The following is a 19,972-nucleotide window of genomic DNA, read 5'->3' on the forward strand; positions in this document are numbered from 1 at the left end:
CAGGTAACGTAGTGTGTATATTAATTTTCATAATCGATCATCACATCATTGGAATACCACTAGCAGCACTATACTATAGCGGCGGAGGACGAGGATGTCAGGTGGGTCCAGGTAACGTAGTGTGTATATTAATTTTCATAATCGATCATCACATCATTGGAACACCACTAGCAGCACTATACTATAGCGGCGGAGGATGAGGATGTCAGGTGGGTCCAGGTAACGTAGTGTGTATATTAATTTTCATAATCGATCATCACATCATTGGAACACCACTAGCAGCACTATACTATAGCGGCGGAGGATGAGGATGTCAGGTGGGTCCAGGTAACGTAGTGTGTATATTAATTTTCATAATCGATCATCACATCATTGGAATACCACTAGCAGCACTATACTATAGCGGCGGAGGACGAGGATGTCAGGTGGGTCCAGGTAACGTAGTGTGTATATTAATTTTCATAATCGATCATCACATCATTGGAACACCACTAGCAGCACTATACTATAGCGGCGGAGGACGAGGATGTCAGGTGGGTCCAGGTAACGTAGTGTGTATATTAATTTTCATAATCGATCATCACATCATTGGAACACCACTAGCAGCACTATACTATAGCGGCGGAGGATGAGGATGTCAGGTGGGTCCAGGTAACGTAGTGTGTATATTAATTTTCATAATCGATCATCACATCATTGGAACACCACTAGCAGCACTATACTATAGCGGCGGAGGATGAGGATGTCAGGTAGGTCCAGGTAACGTAGTGTGTATATTAATTTTCATAATCGATCATCACATCATTGGAACACCACTAGCAGCACTATACTATAGCGGCGGAGGATGAGGATGTCAGGTGGGTCCAGGTAACGTAGTGTGTATATTAATTTTCATAATCGATCATCACATCATTGGAACACCACTAGCAGCACTATACTATAGCGGCGGAGGATGAGGATGTCAGGTGGGTCCAGGTAACGTAGTGTGTATATTAATTTTCATAATCGATCATCACATCATTGGAACACCACTAGCAGCACTATACTATAGCGGCGGAGGATGAGGATGTCAGGTGGGTCCAGGTAACGTAGTGTGTATATTAATTTTCATAATCGATCATCACATCATTGGAACACCACTAGCAGCACTCTACTATAGCGGCGGAGGATGAGGATGTCAGGTGGGTCCAGGTAACGTAGTGTATATATTAATTTTCATAATCGATCATCACATCATTGGAACACCACTAGCAGCACTCTACTATAGCGGCGGAGGATGAGGATATCAGGTGGGTCCAGGTAACGTAGTGTGTATATTAATTTTCATAATCGATCATCACATCATTGGAACACCACTAGCAGCACTATACTATAGCGGCGGAGGATGAGGATGTCAGGTGGGTCCAGGTAACGTAGTGTGTATATTAATTTTCATAATCGATCATCACATCATTGGAACACCACTAGCAGCACTATACTATAGCGGCGGAGGATGAGGATGTCAGGTGGGTCCAGGTAACGTAGTGTGTATATTAATTTTCATAATCGATCATCACATCATTGGAACACCACTAGCAGCACTCTACTATAGCGGCGGAGGATGAGGATGTCAGGTGGGTCCAGGTAACGTAGTGTATATATTAATTTTCATAATCGATCATCACATCATTGGAACACCACTAGCAGCACTCTACTATAGCGGCGGAGGATGAGGATATCAGGTGGGTCCAGGTAACGTAGTGTGTATATTAATTTTCATAATCGATCATCACATCATTGGAACACCACTAGCAGCACTATACTATAGCGGCGGAGGATGAGGATGTCAGGTGGGTCCAGGTAACGTAGTGTGTATATTAATTTTCATAATCGATCATCACATCATTGGAATACCACTAGCAGCACTATACTATAGCGGCGGAGGACGAGGATGTCAGGTGGGTCCAGGTAACGTAGTGTGTATATTAATTTTCATAATCGATCTTCACATCATTGGAACACCACTAGCAGCACTATACTATAGCGGCGGAGGATGAGGATGTCAGGTGGGTCCAGGTAACGTAGTGTGTATATTAATTTTCATAATCGATCATCACATCATTGGAACACCACTAGCAGCACTATACTATAGCGGCGGAGGATGAGGATGTCAGGTGGGTCCAGGTAACGTAGTGTGTATATTAATTTTCATAATCGATCATCACATCATTGGAATACCACTAGCAGCACTATACTATAGCGGCGGAGGACGAGGATGTCAGGTGGGTCCAGGTAACGTAGTGTGTATATTAATTTTCATAATCGATCATCACATCATTGGAACACCACTAGCAGCACTATACTATAGCGGCGGAGGACGAGGATGTCAGGTGGGTCCAGGTAACGTAGTGTGTATATTAATTTTCATAATCGATCATCACATCATTGGAACACCACTAGCAGCACTATACTATAGCGGCGGAGGATGAGGATGTCAGGTGGGTCCAGGTAACGTAGTGTGTATATTAATTTTCATAATCGATCATCACATCATTGGAACACCACTAGCAGCACTATACTATAGCGGCGGAGGATGAGGATGTCAGGTGGGTCCAGGTAACGTAGTGTGTATATTAATTTTCATAATCGATCATCACATCATTGGAACACCACTAGCAGCACTATACTATAGCGGCGGAGGATGAGGATGTCAGGTGGGTCCAGGTAACGTAGTGTGTATATTAATTTTCATAATCGATCATCACATCATTGGAACACCACTAGCAGCACTATACTATAGCGGCGGAGGATGAGGATGTCAGGTGGGTCCAGGTAACGTAGTGTGTATATTAATTTTCATAATCGATCATCACATCATTGGAACACCACTAGCAGCACTATACTATAGCGGCGGAGGATGAGGATGTCAGGTGGGTCCAGGTAACGTAGTGTATATTAATTTTCATAATCGTGGAACACCACTAGCAGCACTCTACTATCGGCGGAGGATGAGGATGTCAGGTGGGTCCAGGTAACGTAGTGTGTATATTAATTTTCATAATCGATCATCACATCATTGGAACACCACTAGCAGCACTATACTATAGCGGCGGAGGATGAGGATGTCAGGTGGGTCCAGGTAACGTAGTGTGTATATTAATTTTCATAATCGATCATCACATCATTGGAACACCACTAGCAGCACTATACTATAGCGGCGGAGGATGAGGATGTCAGGTGGGTCCAGGTAACGTAGTGTGTATATTAATTTTCATAATCGATCATCACATCATTGGAACACCACTAGCAGCACTATACTATAGCGGCGGAGGATGAGGATGTCAGGTGGGTCCAGGTAACGTAGTGTGTATATTAATTTTCATAATCGATCATCACATCATTGGAACACCACTAGCAGCACTATACTATAGCGGCGGAGGATGAGGATGTCAGGTGGGTCCAGGTAACGTAGTGTGTATATTAATTTTCATAATCGATCATCACATCATTGGAACACCACTAGCAGCACTATACTATAGCGGCGGAGGATGAGGATGTCAGGTGGGTCCAGGTAACGTAGTGTGTATATTAATTTTCATAATCGATCATCACATCATTGGAACACCACTAGCAGCACTATACTATAGCGGCGGAGGATGAGGATGTCAGGTGGGTCCAGGTAACGTAGTGTGTATATTAATTTTCATAATCGATCATCACATCATTGGAACACCACTAGCAGCACTATACTATAGCGGCGGAGGATGAGGATGTCAGGTGGGTCCAGGTAACGTAGTGTGTATATTAATTTTCATAATCGATCATCACATCATTGGAACACCACTAGCAGCACTATACTATAGCGGCGGAGGATGAGGATGTCAGGTGGGTCCAGGTAACGTAGTGTGTATATTAATTTTCATAATCGATCATCACATCATTGGAACACCACTAGCAGCACTATACTATAGCGGCGGAGGATGAGGATGTCAGGTGGGTCCAGGTAACGTAGTGTGTATATTAATTTTCATAATCGATCATCACATCATTGGAACACCACTAGCAGCACTATACTATAGCGGCGGAGGATGAGGATGTCAGGTGGGTCCAGGTAACGTAGTGTGTATATTAATTTTCATAATCGATCATCACATCATTGGAACACCACTAGCAGCACTATACTATAGCGGCGGAGGATGAGGATGTCAGGTGGGTCCAGGTAACGTAGTGTGTATATTAATAATCGATTTCATAATCGATCATCACATCATTGGAACACCACATCATTGGAACACCACTAGCACTATACTATAGCGGCGGAGGATGAGGATGTCAGGTGGGTCCAGGTAACGTAGTGTGTATATTAATTTTCATAATCGATCATCACATCATTGGAACACCACTAGCAGCACTATACTATAGCGGCGGAGGATGAGGATGTCAGGTGGGTCCAGGTAACGTAGTGTGTATATTAATTTTCATAATCGATCATCACATCATTGGAACACCACTAGCAGCACTATACTATAGCGGCGGAGGATGAGGATGTCAGGTGGGTCCAGGTAACGTAGTGTGTATATTAATTAATAGAGGTTCTAACTTTATTTGTAATCCGGTGTAATATATAATTTTTGTTTATTTTGTTTTATTGGGTTGTTGTTTTTTTGGGAGGGGTATTATTTTAAAAAAAATTACTTTATTATTATTTTTAATTATTATTGCTGTTGTGTGGTTGCTGTTTGTTTTTGTTGGAGTTTTGTGTGTTGTTGTTTTGTTTGTTTTTTGTTGTTTTTTGTTTTGTTTTGTTTTGTTTTTTGTTGGGTTTTTTTTTGGGGGGTGTCTTTGAAAATGTTATTGTTCTGTAAATATGCACACTTTAAAATAATAATAAGATATACATTACTAGTATATTTAACTAGTTGTAAAATTCAATGGCTTGCGAAACAGTTGGGCTGATTATATAGTCAACAGTCTCGATTTGGTTTAATCCATTGCATAAAATTCCAACATGACTCTTATTTATCTTCTTTCTGATATAGCCAACACTAAAGGGAAGAAACCTTCAAACCTGATCACAATTCAATCCGGACATATAAAGGTGTACGTACACATTTTTATTCGTTTTCATTTGTTCTTGTTTGGTTAATTAATTATTTTAATGTTGCAAATTACCGTTAAAATTATTACATTTATTGAAGAGACTTTTAATTTAATCTGAGGCTAAATGTCAAAATCTTTTAAATCTGTTAAAGGGACATTTCTGAGTTTGCTGCAACTGTTAAGATGTTATCGACTAACAGACACTTTTTATCGATTGTAATTACATATCAAATATATTTTTCTGCATAAAATATTAGTGGCTGTATATTAAACGTGAGTCTGATCGTTCTAATATTTGTACTAGGTTAAATTTTATTTTATTTCCTAAAATATTTTTCCAATTTGGGCTTTTTACAAATATTATGACGACCAGAAACACATTGAATATACAGACAGTGATATTCTAAACAAGAAAATATATCTAATAATATGTAATATTTTATTAGTCGGAAACATCTTACAATGCAGCAAACTCAGGAATGTCCCTTTAATGCATGCGAGTTGTTAGTTATTACAACACTGAGGGGCAGTGTGGTTCTGTTTGGTTTAGATGGACAGGTTTCGTATCTATTACTTTAGATTTGCCTTTACCATAGTTTGACACGCAACAGCAGATGTATTTTTCGTGCTGGGGTGTCGTTAAACATTAATTCATTCATTCATTTTGTTTCGTATCTATGGCTGGACGTAATCCAGTGATAAAGCGCTCGGCTGATACGTGGTCGGTCTAGGATCGATCAGCGTCGGTGGCCCATTGAACTAGTTCTCGTTCCAGCCAGTGCATCACTACTGATATATCAAAGGCCGTGGTATGTGTTATCCTGTCTGTGGGATAGTGCATATAAACGATCACTTGCTACTAATGAATAATGTGGTAGGTATCTTTTTTAAGATTACATGTCAAAATTACCAAATGTTTGACATCCAATAGCCGATTATTAATAAATTAAATGGTGTCATCTATCTTCGTTTCACATCTGAACGACAAAACTGTTACCATAATAAATATATATAGTTTTTAATCTTCTCTATACAACGCACTCAAAAACAGGCAAAGGATGAAATAGATAAATGGATAATTTGTGAAAAATGTGGTTTGTTATTTAATTTTGATCACAAGTTAAAGTTCCAATATCAAAGCTGTAAGTGTCTTACTACACCATTTTATGTTTTACGTTTATTTGTGACAAATAACTGTTATCATGAAACTACGAAAGTTTAGTGATACACGTTTTCGGTTACGTTAAAAACATTAAAATTTGTATTGTTTAATGACACCACTAGAGCAGATTATATGGTTATTGGTTGTCAGACATTTTCAGACATAATTCTGACATTTTATTTTCCATCAGAAGCAAGGGAAATTTTATATTCATATTCCCAGGACTAGGACAACACATACCACGGCCTTTGACATACCAGTCAGTTTACAGTTATTTACAATCATGTGTTGAAAGGTCAGTGATCTGTCTTGCAAAGAAAATGTCAAAATAATTTAGTAATTTTCGTCATTGTATTACTATAATTATTTCTGGTTGTGTGAAAAGAGCAAAATACATGTATGAACGTATGTTTAATGACAGTGGCTATTTCTTGTCTGGAATATGGCTATTACAGCTATTGGTAAAGTAAGAGAAGAAACCCGTTGATATCAGTATGGGATTTTTCATATACGTCAAGAGGGAACCAGTGGAATGACATGACTATATATTTAATAATCCTAAAATTCAAAGAAAAGATATTATTAAATTTTAAACGTATACCAACTCACAAAACAGTTTGCACAAAAACTTTCTGTGTAAATAAAACGTTTCTTGACTATTTACCATCAAATTGTGGATTAAACTTAATTTTTAATTTAAAAAATGAAGATGAAAGTTTGTTTTGTTTAACGACACCACTAGAACACATTGATTTGTTAATCATCGGCTGTTGGATATCAAACATATGGTCATTTTGACACAGTCATAGAGTGGAAACCCGCTACATTTTTCCATTAGTAGCAAGGGATCTTTTATATGCACCATCCAACAGATACCAGTCGTGGTGCACTGGCTAGAACGAGAAATAGCGCAATGGGCCCACCGACGGGGATCGATCCCAAACCGACCGCGCATCAAGCGAGCGCTTAACCACTGGGCTACGTCCCGCCGCTTTTAAGATGAAAGAAAGAAGTGTTTTATTTAACGACGCACTCAACACATTTTATTAACGACGCACTCAACACATTTTATTTACGGTTATATGGCGTCAGACATATGGTTAAGGACCACACAGATTTTGTTTAGAGGAAACCCGCTGTCTCCACATAGGCTACTCTTTTACGACAGGCAGCAAGGGATCTTTTATTTGCGCTTCCCACAGGTAGGATAGCACAAACCATGGCCTTTGTTGAGCCAGTTATGGATCACTGGTCGGTGCAAGTGGTTTACACCTACCCATTGAGCCTTGCGGAGCACTCACTCAGGGTTTGGAGTCGGTATCTGGATTAAAAATTCCATGCCTCGACTGGGATCCGAACCCAGTACCTACCAGCCTGTAGACCGATGGCCTGCCACGACGCCATCGAGGCCGGTTCTTTTAAGATGAAGACAAGATGCTGGAATAGCCAAGATTTGCAGTTTCGCCTTCATTGTTATTAGTAATCAACAAGCATTCTGAGGGTACTGCTAAAGCAAAACATTTCCAATACTGGGCCCAATAAATTTTCATATATCCTATTCAAGAGCTAAAGCTCTATCAAACATGGGTAAATCCCCATCGAAGTTGAACCGATAGACATACAGAGACAAAACATATTATCCCCTCCGATTGAGCAAGTAGGGTATTAATATTGCATTACGCACAGGCTATACAACAATAGTACTTTGCCTTGAGGTTCCATCATTTGCCTTATTCCATGTATCACAAATGGAGATATTTAACCCATAGAGTTTGGTCGTATTTGGTAAAGAATTTTTATTTTATTTTGAGAATTTTGTTTAAAAAATGTAATGATAATTGGTGTGCATTTAAGTTAATAATATGTAATTTTTTATATAAAAACAATGGTTTATCTTTATTCATTATAGTTTATTTGTTTTGTTTAACAGCACATTGATTTATTAATCATCGGCCATTGGATGTCAGTTACTCATTATAAAGTTGCATGCTTATTCATGGGTTCTCTTCTGTCGCATAGGGACAATACGAACTTTTAAATACCAGTGTGAAGTGAACACATACTCAGATTCCCAAGGTCAGTGTGGCCATGTCAGAGTTTTGTTTATTACTGTCTGTTACAGAGACAGCGTGGTAATGGTTTCGTGTTGGTCATCACAACAACACTGTGCTGGTCATTGTGTTTCAGGGCGCTTAAACAGACCACGATTGACGTCCTCACAGAGATGTTCAATAGAATCGACAAGGACAAAGATGGCTTCATCAGCTCTGACGAACATTCAGTCATGTGGAATTCTATAGACACCGATGGTAAACTATATATACAGTAGAATCTCATTGGCTCGAACGCCCAACGGTCGAACCTACCGGTATTCTCGAACCAAGAACAAAGTCCCGATTTTTCTCTCTATTAAACCCTTTTATTTTGATGCTGATTGGTCGAATACCCCTGGGGTCGAACAGAAGCTTTCTCTCGAACCAGTTTATTGGTCCGAACTGTAAAATTGAACATATTTAGCTCGAACGGCAACGTCTATCCGAAGAAATATAAAAAATAATTTACGTATAATGTTTTCGTCGACCCTTTCACGCTTATCGTGTTGTTTATTTAGCACCTGTCGGTAATTATCTTTCAGGTACAGGTAATCGTTAGATGAATGAACCTTGCAAGTAAAATCCAATCAACTCATGAGTCAATCAGACCATCTCGCCCAGCCGTTTTAGGGAAACATGCGAGGTTGTCCGATTGATTTTTGTGTTACAGAAGCACCCGACAACGGCCGAATGCATGGTTCGAACTACCCGATGGGTCGAACAGACTTTGATGCACCGACAGTGTTCGAGCCAATGAGATTCTACTGTATATATATATATTTATATATATATATATATATATATGGTGCCCTGATGCTTGTTGTAAAGTCAGTTGGTTTTAATAACACCACTAGAGTATATTGATTAATTAATCATCGGCTATTGCATGTCAAATATTTGGTAATTCTGACTCGTAGTCTTCAGAGGAAACCCGCTACAGTTTTTTCCAATAGCAGCAAGGGATCTTTTATATGCATTTTCCCACAGACAGGAAAGCATATACCACGGCCTTTGAATCGTTCCACTGAAGTGGTTCGATCTTGCGACGCAAGAAGATCAGGCGAGCTCTCAACCGACTGAGCTAAATCCCCCCCCCCCCCCCCCCCCCCCCAATGCTTGTTGTATTGCCATCCCACTTATTTTAGGCTGGGTACGGCTCTATGCCATAAATAGCTAGCCGACCACGATGATACTACACGAGTGGGCGTTTGTTACCATTTATGTTACAAGTTGTTTTAAAACGTATCTAATACTAACGAGCAAAAGCGACATGGATATGTTTTTAAACGAGTTGAAAGATAAATAATTTACACACATATATACTTACAAACACAGACACACACTTGCGCGCACGCACGCACACACACACACGCACATACATATTCATAAACACACACATATCCATAAACACACACATATTCATAAACACACATCAGGCGCGGACCCAGGGGTTTGTAAAGAGGGGGACTGCGCCGGACATGATCAGAGGTATTTGAACAGGCTTTTATTTAATTTTTTCTTTGAGGTTGGTGAAAACAAAGTGGAGCGCAAGCCCCTCGGCGTTGCTTCCAGTCCAGAATCCGCGCCTGCACACACACACACACACACACACACACACACACACACACACACACACATACATACATACACGCACACATACACACACACACACAATCATACACAATCACACACACACACACACACACACAATCACATACAATCACACACACACAATCACACACACACACAATCATACACGCACACACACACACGCACATACACACACATACACGCACACACACACACAATCATACACAATCACACACACATACACACACACACAATCTCACACACACACATACACAATCACACACACACAAAATCACACACACACACAAACACACATATATACACAGACACACACAGACACAAACACATATATACACACACACATACACACACACAATCACACACACACATACAATCGCACACACACAGACAATCGCGCACACACACACAAACACACCCGCACACACACAGGCACACACACACACACAATCACACACACACAATCACACACACACACGCACACGCACACATACATGCACACACACACACACAATCACACACACACACACACACACAAACAGACACACACAAACACATATATACACACACACAGACACAAACACACACACAATCACACACACACATACACACACACAATCACACACACAGACACAAACACACATATATACACACACACATACATACACACACACACACACACACATATATACACACACACACATATGCATATACACACACACACACACACACACACACAAACACACACACACACCTTCTCGTGCATCCGCGCCTGTCTGTATGCTATATTTTGTTTTAAGGTGACGACGTGTTGTCGACAGAAGAGATATCCACAAGTCACACAACCTGGTATGAAGCGTTTGCAGGCGACGTCAACGGGGACGGCATTATGTCTCAGAAAGACGCCGAACACGTGATTAAGGCCATGGATCTGGATGGTTAGTACAGTGATAAGGTTTTGCAGCCACACCGTTACTGTTACGGATAGCGATACGTTGTGTGTAAGTGGATCTGGATGGTTAGTACAGAGATACGGTTTCTCAGCCACACCGTTACCGTTACGGATAGCGATACGTTGAGTGTAAGTGGATCTGGATGGTTAGTACAATGATAAGCTATAGCAACCACACCGTTACTATTACGGATAGCCATACGTTGAGTGTAAGTGGATCTGGATGGTTAGTACAGTGATAAGGTTTCGCAGCCACACCGTTACCGTTACGGATAGCGATACGTTGAGTGTAAGTGGATCTGGATGGTTAGTACAGTGATACGGTTCAGCAGCCACACCGTTACCGTTACGGATAGCGGTACGTTGAGTGTAAGTGGATCTGGATGGTTAGTACAGTGATACGGTTCAGCAGCCACACCGTTACCGTTACGGATAGCGGTACGTTGAGTGTAAGTGGATCTGGATGGTTAGTACAGTGATACGGTTCAGCAGCCACACCGTTACCGTTACGGATAGCGGTACGTTGAGTGTAAGTGGATCTGGATGGTTAGTACAGTGATACGGTTCAGCAGCCACACCGTTACTGTTACGGATAGCGGTACGTTGAGTGTAAGTGGATCTGGATGGTTAGTACAGTGATACGGTTCAGCAGCCACACCGTTACTGTTACGGATAGCGGTACGTTGAGTGTAAGTGGATCTGGATGGTTAGTACAGTGATACGGTTCAGCAGCCACACCGTTACTGTTACGGATAGCGGTACGTTGAGTGTAAGTGGATCTGGATGGTTAGTACAGTGATACGGTTCAGCAGCCACACCGTTACTGTTACGGATAGCGGTACGTTGAGTGTAAGTGGATCTGGATGGTTAGTACAGTGATACGGTTCAGCAGCCACACCGTTACTGTTACGGACAGCGGTACGTTGAGTGTAAGTGGATCTGGATGGTTAGTACAGTGATACGGTTCAGCAGCCACACCGTTACTGTTACGGACAGCGGTACGTTGAGTGTAAGTGGATCTGGATGGTTAGTACAGTGATACGGTTCAGCAGCCACACCGTTACTGTTACGGACAGCGGTAGATCTGGATGGTTAGTACAGTACGGTTCAGCAGCCACACCGTTACTGTTACGGATGCGGTACGTTGAGTGTAAGTGGATCTGGATGGTTAGTACAGTGATACGGTTCAGCAGCCACACCGTTACTGTTACGGACAGCGATACGTTGAGTGTAAGTGGATCTGGATGGTTAGTACAGTGATACGGTTCAGCAGCCACACCGTTACTGTTACGGACAGCGATACGTTGAGTGTAAGTGGATCTGGATGGTTAGTACAGTGATACGGTTCAGCAGCCACACCGTTACTGTTACGGATAGCGATACGTTGAGTGTAAGTGGATCTGGATGGTTAGTACAGTGATACGGTTCAGCAGCCACACCGTTACTGTTACGGACAGCGATACGTTGAGTGTAAGTGGATCTGGATGGTTAGTACAGTGATACGGTTCAGCAGCCACACCGTTACTGTTACGGACAGCGATACGTTGAGTGTAAGTGGATCTGGATGGTTAGTACAGTGATACGGTTCAGCAGCCACACCGTTACTGTTACGGACAGCGATACGTTGAGTGTAGTTGAAGAAGTTTTCTTTTATTTAATGACACCATTAGAGCGCATTCATTTATTTATCATCAGCTATAGGGTGTCAGGCATTTGGTAGTTTTGACATAGTCTTAGGAAACCCCGCTTCATTTTTCCATTAATAATAAGGGATCTTTTATATGTACCATCCCACAGACAGGTTAGCATATATCATTCTCAGGAGTGTTATACATTATCAATTAACACAATTGTGTTATAAAACAATTTAGAATGTTTATAATCAACGCTGGTCTTTCTGAAACAGTTTCTGATAAAATGGAGAATTGTCTGGGTAAAAATAAAACTACACATATGTATGTATGTATGTATTGATGTATGAATATCTATATCCTTTTAATAAACAAGGTCGCCGAAACGGGGTTTGTTCACACCCCGACCTCTTTCCATTATACCGACGTGTTTCTCTCCATGGGGCTATTTGCACTACGACTAGCATATCAAAGTTCGTGGTATGTGCTATCTTGCCCTTGTTATTAATTTTAAAATGTAGCGGGTTTCCTCTAATACTAAGGCCAAAAAAAAAAAAAAAGACTTGGTGATCGTCCCTTTGATCACACAAATCAGGGTGGGGGAGGGATCTTTTTTGTTTTGTTTTTTCTGTGAAAAACTTTATAAAACCCTGGAGACCATTGTTTTTGCGGGAGTAGCAGCCAACAGCGTATGCGCCTGAATGTTGTAGTTCCTTCACTAGCCGCCAGTTGGACCTGGTGATTGTTAAACCCGTTACGGTGCTTACGAAACTTGAATTGCTGCTATCTCGACGCATTTTTAACATTTTTTAACAAAATAAGAAATAAAATAAATTCAGGGGCGGGCGCATTTTTCAGGTACGGGCATCAACACCAACACTTTTCTTTTTTTGCCTAAGTGTCAAAATTACCAAATAAAATGTTTGACATCCAGTAGCCGATGATTAATAAATCAATGTGCTCCAGTGGTGTCGTTAAACAAAACAAATTTTAACTTTACATCTGATTCTGAGCGGGAATCATTCCGTTTAGTTTTGTTGAGAAAACTTCCTGTTAACTCGGTTGGTAGAGCGCTAGACTCTCGTACTGAGAGTCGGTTGTTAGAATCCCCTCAATGGAGGTTGATTTTTTTATTGCACTTTTATAACGCGGTGCCTATCCTCGCCCACCTTTTTTGATTTGTCACATTTCTCCTAGAATTTAACCCCACGTGAATTTTGTTAATTGCTGCCTAATGACAGCTTTGACACTCGATTTTTTTATTTTTAACCCACCACTGTCAAATTATTCCAAATCGGCTTTAAAATTATGGAGACTGCTTAGTGCATTAAGAAGAAGTTTGTTTTCTTTAATGACATCACTAGAGCACATTGATCAATTAATCATCGGCTATTGGATGCCAAACATTTGGTAATTTTGACAGCTTTAGAGAGAAAACCCGCTACATTTTGCCATTAGTAGCAAGGGATCTTTTATATGCACCATCCCATAGACATGATAGCACATACCACGACCGTTGATGTACCAGTTGTGGGGGCCTGACTGGAGCGAGAAATAGTACAATGGGCCCACCAACAGCCCGACAAACTGACCTCGCATGAAGCGAGCGCTTTACCATTGGGCTACGTTCCGCCCACAGCTAGGGGAGGAAAACGCTCGCTTCGTTCATTTTATTCGTTTATACTCACTTTGTGCTTATATCCAATTAAGGTGCAAGCATGCTTTCCTAGACACATACCTCATCTATCTGGGCTTTGGGGTAGTGGGCTGGTGGTTAGCTGTTAGTGGTTAGTTAGAGAGAAGTTGGTGTAGTGCTCCTGCACCTATCAATCGCCCTAGAGTTGGTACCGGGCTGCGAACCCAAAACCTGCCAGCCTTAAGTCTAATATCTTAATTAGTGTGCTATATCGCTTCGCGTTAAACCAAATGAGCTTATTAAGATTTCTATTAACTTTTTTACTAATTGCTATTTTCAAAATTCTGCCCATTTTCTGCCCATTTTCAACTCTACTCTTTATGAATATGGAGCCAGGGGCCTAATTCACAGGGGATGGCATGTAGTTTGTAAACATGTGTAACTTGTTGACATTAAAGACTTGTTTGTGGTAATTCCGGCCCATGCAAAAGTAGTGCTTTTTGTGTAAAATGGGTGTACTCCGGCCTGGTTTAGAGGGTGTGTCTGTTTAAACCAATATGCTGGGAGAAAGAGCTGGACAACAGGGGCTGTCCTTTTCAGGGTATGTGTCCCCCATGCAGGCAAAGGAACATACAAAACTTCATGGGCCTGCTGATATTAATAAAAATGTTATAGCCACTAAGGCTATATAGAAACATATAGCGAAATTAATTGTGGTCTGAGGCCAGTTTAGTTAATTAGGCCCCATTAAAATAGTTCACGAACGTTTGCGTCACTCGTCGTCGCTGAACATGGGGCGGGAACCAGTCAAAACATTCGCGAACGTTATTAGCTTTGTTCTAATTTGACTGGTTCCCGAAGTGCTCATTAATGTGTAACTTAAAAATGTGTTTAGCGGGCGAAATGGATAAACGTCTGGCTGAACTACCCCCTGTTTTTTATTACAGTAACAAAATGCTCTGATAGTATTAAAGGGTTCTGGAACGACTCATGTTGGTTGTACAAAAACAAAAACATTTACATTCTTTTTTAAATGGCTGAACGCGTTTTCTGTCAACGATTTCATTCAATTTCTGTGGGTCATGTTTTTCCAATGATTTATCGTTATTTCTAATGGTGGTCGGAGTACGAAAAAATAAAAACTGTATATTTTAAGCTGATCATATTAATCTTTCTTTTTTTCTTTTGTAGGTGACGGGAGAAATGGACTTGATGAATTTCTTGTATTTATCGGTTTGGTAATTACGTACACCTATTGCTGTTATACAATTAAATATGGAATGTGTTTGAAGCCACTACATTATAATTTTTGACATCAAAAATTATTAGTACATGTGAAAATATCGTGGTTTTTATGTAAAGAAATATGTTCATTCCGTGGTACTTCTTTTGGTACCGTTCAACAATTACATAATGTATAATTTGGCATTTTACCTCATAAATAGAAACAGGCGTATGTTTAAAAAAAACCTTAAAACAAAATAATACACTTCCAAAAACAGAGAGAGAGAAATGTTTTATTTAACTACGCACTCAACACATTTTATTTACTGTCATATGGCATCAGACATGTGGTTAAGGACCACACATATATTGAGAAAGGAAACCCGCTGTCGCCACTTCATGGGCTACTATTTTTGATTAGCAGCTTCCCACAGACAGGGTAGTACATATCACGGCATTTGATATACCAGTCGTAGTACACTGGGTGGAATGAGAAAAATATGCCTCAGTGTTTAAAAGCTAGGGTCTGTCCCTTTAGTTTAATAAAACAATACTATATCAGAATATACAATATATCATTGAATGAGTGAATGTTTAGCGACACCTCGCAGCTCAAAAATGCACGTCAGCTATTGGGTGTTAAACAAATGCATACGAATATGGCTATTTAAAATCACTAATAATAAAACACAAATGAAAACATCAAAGTCACTGAAATGAACGTCAATGAATTTTGTATGTGATTTTTTTTTTATTGTTTGGGGGCTGGGGTTTTTTGGGAGGGGTTGGGGGGTGTTTTGTGTGTGTTGTGTGTGTTTTTTTTTTTTTTTTGGGGGGGGGGGTCATCGAGATATGAACGCAAAAAACTCTAGCGCCGTTCAGTCAATCATATTAAAGTGTATCGGCACAAAGAAAATTAAATTGGGATGGTGATACGAAAGTGTGTCTTTTTATCTATAGCAAATAAGCATATTGTATTTTGTTGGGTGCCCAGCCATGTTGGCATCAGGGGTAATGAAAAGGCAGATTCAGCTGCCAAGTCTGCATTGGATTTGCCTCATGCCATGGTTGGTGTACCGTATACTGATTTTAAACGTAGTATAAATCAATTTATCTTTTCGACTTGGCAACATGATTGGGACGGTTCGGTTGCGAACACGCTTCATGCTATCAAGCCAGTCTTGGGGGAGTGGCAGTCCTCCTATAGACAGTGTAGGAAGGATGAAATAGTCTTGTGTCATGCTCGCATCGGTCATACTTACTTAACCCATTCATTTATTTTGAAGAAGGATCCTCCACCTCAGTGTGAGCACTGTCAGTGTACTCTGACGGTACGCCACATTTTGGTGGAGTGTGCTCATCTCAAAGAAACTCGAAAAGATATTTTTGGACAAACAAATGTGATGAAATCATTTCGTTTCCATCCAGAATTTGTACTACAATTTTTACGCGATACTGACTTTTACTCTGTAATATCTGTAATATTTGTATTTTTGCACAGTTCTTTACACTGTGTTTTAATTTTAACTGTTAAATTTGTATATTGATGTTGATCATCACATTGTGTTACATTTACCATAGTTTGACACCCAATAGCCGATGTATTTTTCGTGCTGGGGTGTCGTTAAACATTCATTCATTCATTCATTCATTCAATATTACATGATCTAATCCCGGTCCATGTGTACTTTCAGAGACATTTTAAATCCGTACACTTTTAAAGCGCGGTCGGCTATCGCGGTAGATTGGATTTTGACTCGATTAGTAGTATAGTCATAAACTGAAGAAAAATTAACATAATTAACTATTGTTTTATATTATTATTATTATTATTATTATTATTATTTTACAGGTAAAGACTCAAAACGAAGACTCGCACAATTACAGATAAAGGTAATGTTTTTGCAGGTTTACATCTCAGTTCAGTATAATGTGTTGTTAACTTTGTCTGTAATAACAATTTACAGCCTTATGGAAAGCGTTATAAAAATATATAGGAAATATAAGAAAATGTGTATCGAACTCTGTATAAAATTTGAAAACACAGAGTGTCCAAGTGTAGATTCTCGAAAGGTATATTCAAGAGTATGTTGGTCTTATTAGTTATATACATAAATAAATAATAACAATAAAATACTATTGATTAAAAATTACCCTATTGGTACGCTCTTCTAGACGCGTGCTTGAGTGTATACGTGTGTGTGTGAGAGAGAGAGGGAGATAGACAGAGAGAGGCAGAAAGAGAGAATATGTGTGTGAGAGAGAGAGAGAGAGAGCGAGAGGTGGGGGCAGAGAGAATATGTGTGTGTGTGTGTGTGTGTGTGTGTGTGTGTGTGTGTGTTTAGCACGTTAGTATTATAAAAACTTTTCGTCTTCTCTTATTTAAACACTTCTTAAATGCACGGTATATTTTTGGTGCATTATTTGCTTTGGATCTAGAGATAGGTAGGTACATAGGTAGACAGTCACACTCACACGCACGCACGCACACGCACGCACACACAGACGGGGGTAGAGAGAGAGATAGTGCGTGTATGAGAGTTGTGTGTGTGTAAGTGTGCGTGTATCTGTGTGTGTGCGTTCACATATACATACCCAAACATCCTTATTACTTTTTTATTTTTGCATATTTTCAGCACAAGCCTGACGGGAAGCAGCAGTAACTTGAGATCAAACTGTATTTTGTAATGTAATGCTGTAAACACTGAAGAAAACAATAAATGATTAACATATTTTGCACTTGTTTTATTTTAATCGCCATGTGACCGTATACTAGTCTCAGACTACCAACTGTCACGACGGAGTTGGCCAACTCGCCGATCTCTTGACTTCAACGACTGTCCATTTCCTAGTTTGAGGACTCTTGCAACTCGATTCTCGGCGTATACAATCTCGTATCTGAGCGCATCAGTCGTATGTCGGGAGTAGGGGAAATCACACCGCAACTGTTGAGTTGGACAACTCCATCGTGACACCTGGTAGTCTGGTCCTTGCATTATACATCAGTATTCATGGTCTACTTTCAGAACCACGTTGTTGCATGATGGAATACGACGACGTGTGTTATGGTGGTGGTGGTTGTACATTTGTTAGTCACGGTGGTGATAATGATGTCAACATTATATACACTTGGTTACCTTGTTCAACTAAATGTTGTGTCGGCTACAAGAATATATACTAAACAAAAATATAACATTAAAGGGACATTCCTGAGTTTGCTACATTGTAAGATGTTTCCGACTAATAAAACATTTCTACGATTAAACTTACATATTAAATATATTTTCTTGTTTAGAATATCAGTGTCTATATATTCAATGTGTTTCTGGTCGTCTTAATATTTGTAAGAAGCCCAAACTGGATTTTGTCTTCAGATCATTTCGTATTTTAGAAAATAAAATGAAATTTAACCTAGTACAAATATTAGAACGATCAGAAACACGTTTAATATACAGCCACTAATATTTCATACAGAAAAAATATATTTAGTATGTAATTACAGTCGTTAAAAAGCCTCTGTTAGTCGATCACATCTTAAAAATTACAGCAAACTCAGGAATGTCCCTTTAACATTTTATTGTATATTTTTATTTAGGTCAAAATGGACCTAACCAATTGCACAAGACATTGATTGATAATTTTAATAGACACAAAAACTAAAGGGGTTCAAACTGAATCATTTTAAATAAATTAAAACTAAATTAATATTCGCGGTTATTTTGATGTTCAGTATACATATTGTACATACGTATTTTACATTTATGTACATAATTTGTTATAGTGTGACACTGGGGGCGGGGAACGTCCGCTTTCTTTTATCGCATTCTTAGCAAGGTAGCCAATGCACCACGACTTTTATATCAAAGGCTGTGGTATGTGCTATCCTGTCAGTGAGATGGTGTATATAAAAGATCCCTTGCTACTAATGGAAAAATGTAGCGGGTTTCTTCTCTGTAAGTGTCAAAATGACCATATGTTTGACATCCAATAGCCGATGATAAATAAAAGTGCTCTTGTGGTGTCGTTAAAAACAAACAAAAACTTTCATAATAAGGTATTTGAAAGGTAGTTTTTAAAATGGACATTCTGAAAAGAAGAATGACAAAGACTGGATTAGCTCCGTTACTAATTTATCGGATACATATTATGGCAAGCGTTTTAAAGGGACATACCCTAGTTTTTAAACACTAATGTATATTTTTGACTATTAAAGCCGTTTTTGATAACTGAAATCATACTTTACTTAGATTTTATGGTTTAGATTATCAATTTCCGTACATTCGAAGTGTCTTTGGTCATCCTGGTGGTTTTAATATCACAAAATGCATTTATCATAGTTTTAAAAACGCACGTGCATCTGAGAAGTAACAGTTATAGAGTCGAGTTTTAATCCGTTTTCAGAGGGTATTTCACCATTTCAAAGTCACAGACTCATGTTTCACTCATTGTAACTTTATCCAAATGTGTTTCAGGTTTGTAGATTAACTAAACTTAGTGTTAATTTTCACGCGTTGAAACTAGGGTATGTCCCTTTAAGTAGAACAGCTAAAGGCGCGAGAGACGCGAGCGATTTTTTTTGAAACCACT

General features: G+C 39.6%; 1 protein-coding gene across 2 annotated transcripts in view; it reads left to right on the forward strand.

Annotated features, from left to right (window-relative positions):
- LOC121368986 overlaps positions 1–18,118 on the forward strand; it is a 31,670-nt gene extending 13,552 nt beyond the window's left edge. For both annotated transcript variants that reach the window (XM_041493770.1, XM_041493771.1), the window contains exons 3-8: positions 5,019–5,079; positions 8,429–8,550; positions 10,743–10,880; positions 15,353–15,399; positions 17,238–17,278; positions 18,022–18,118. In XM_041493770.1, coding sequence (XP_041349704.1) covers positions 5,019–5,079; positions 8,429–8,550; positions 10,743–10,880; positions 15,353–15,399; positions 17,238–17,276 — 407 coding nt within the window. In that variant the 3' untranslated portion in view covers positions 17,277–17,278; positions 18,022–18,118. The remainder of the gene's footprint in view (positions 1–5,018; positions 5,080–8,428; positions 8,551–10,742; positions 10,881–15,352; positions 15,400–17,237; positions 17,279–18,021) is intronic.
- Positions 18,119–19,972: the final 1,854 nt, after the last annotated feature.

Source organism: Gigantopelta aegis, chromosome 3, assembly GCF_016097555.1.
Source record: "Gigantopelta aegis isolate Gae_Host chromosome 3, Gae_host_genome, whole genome shotgun sequence".
Taxonomy (NCBI): domain Eukaryota; kingdom Metazoa; phylum Mollusca; class Gastropoda; order Neomphalida; family Peltospiridae; genus Gigantopelta; species Gigantopelta aegis.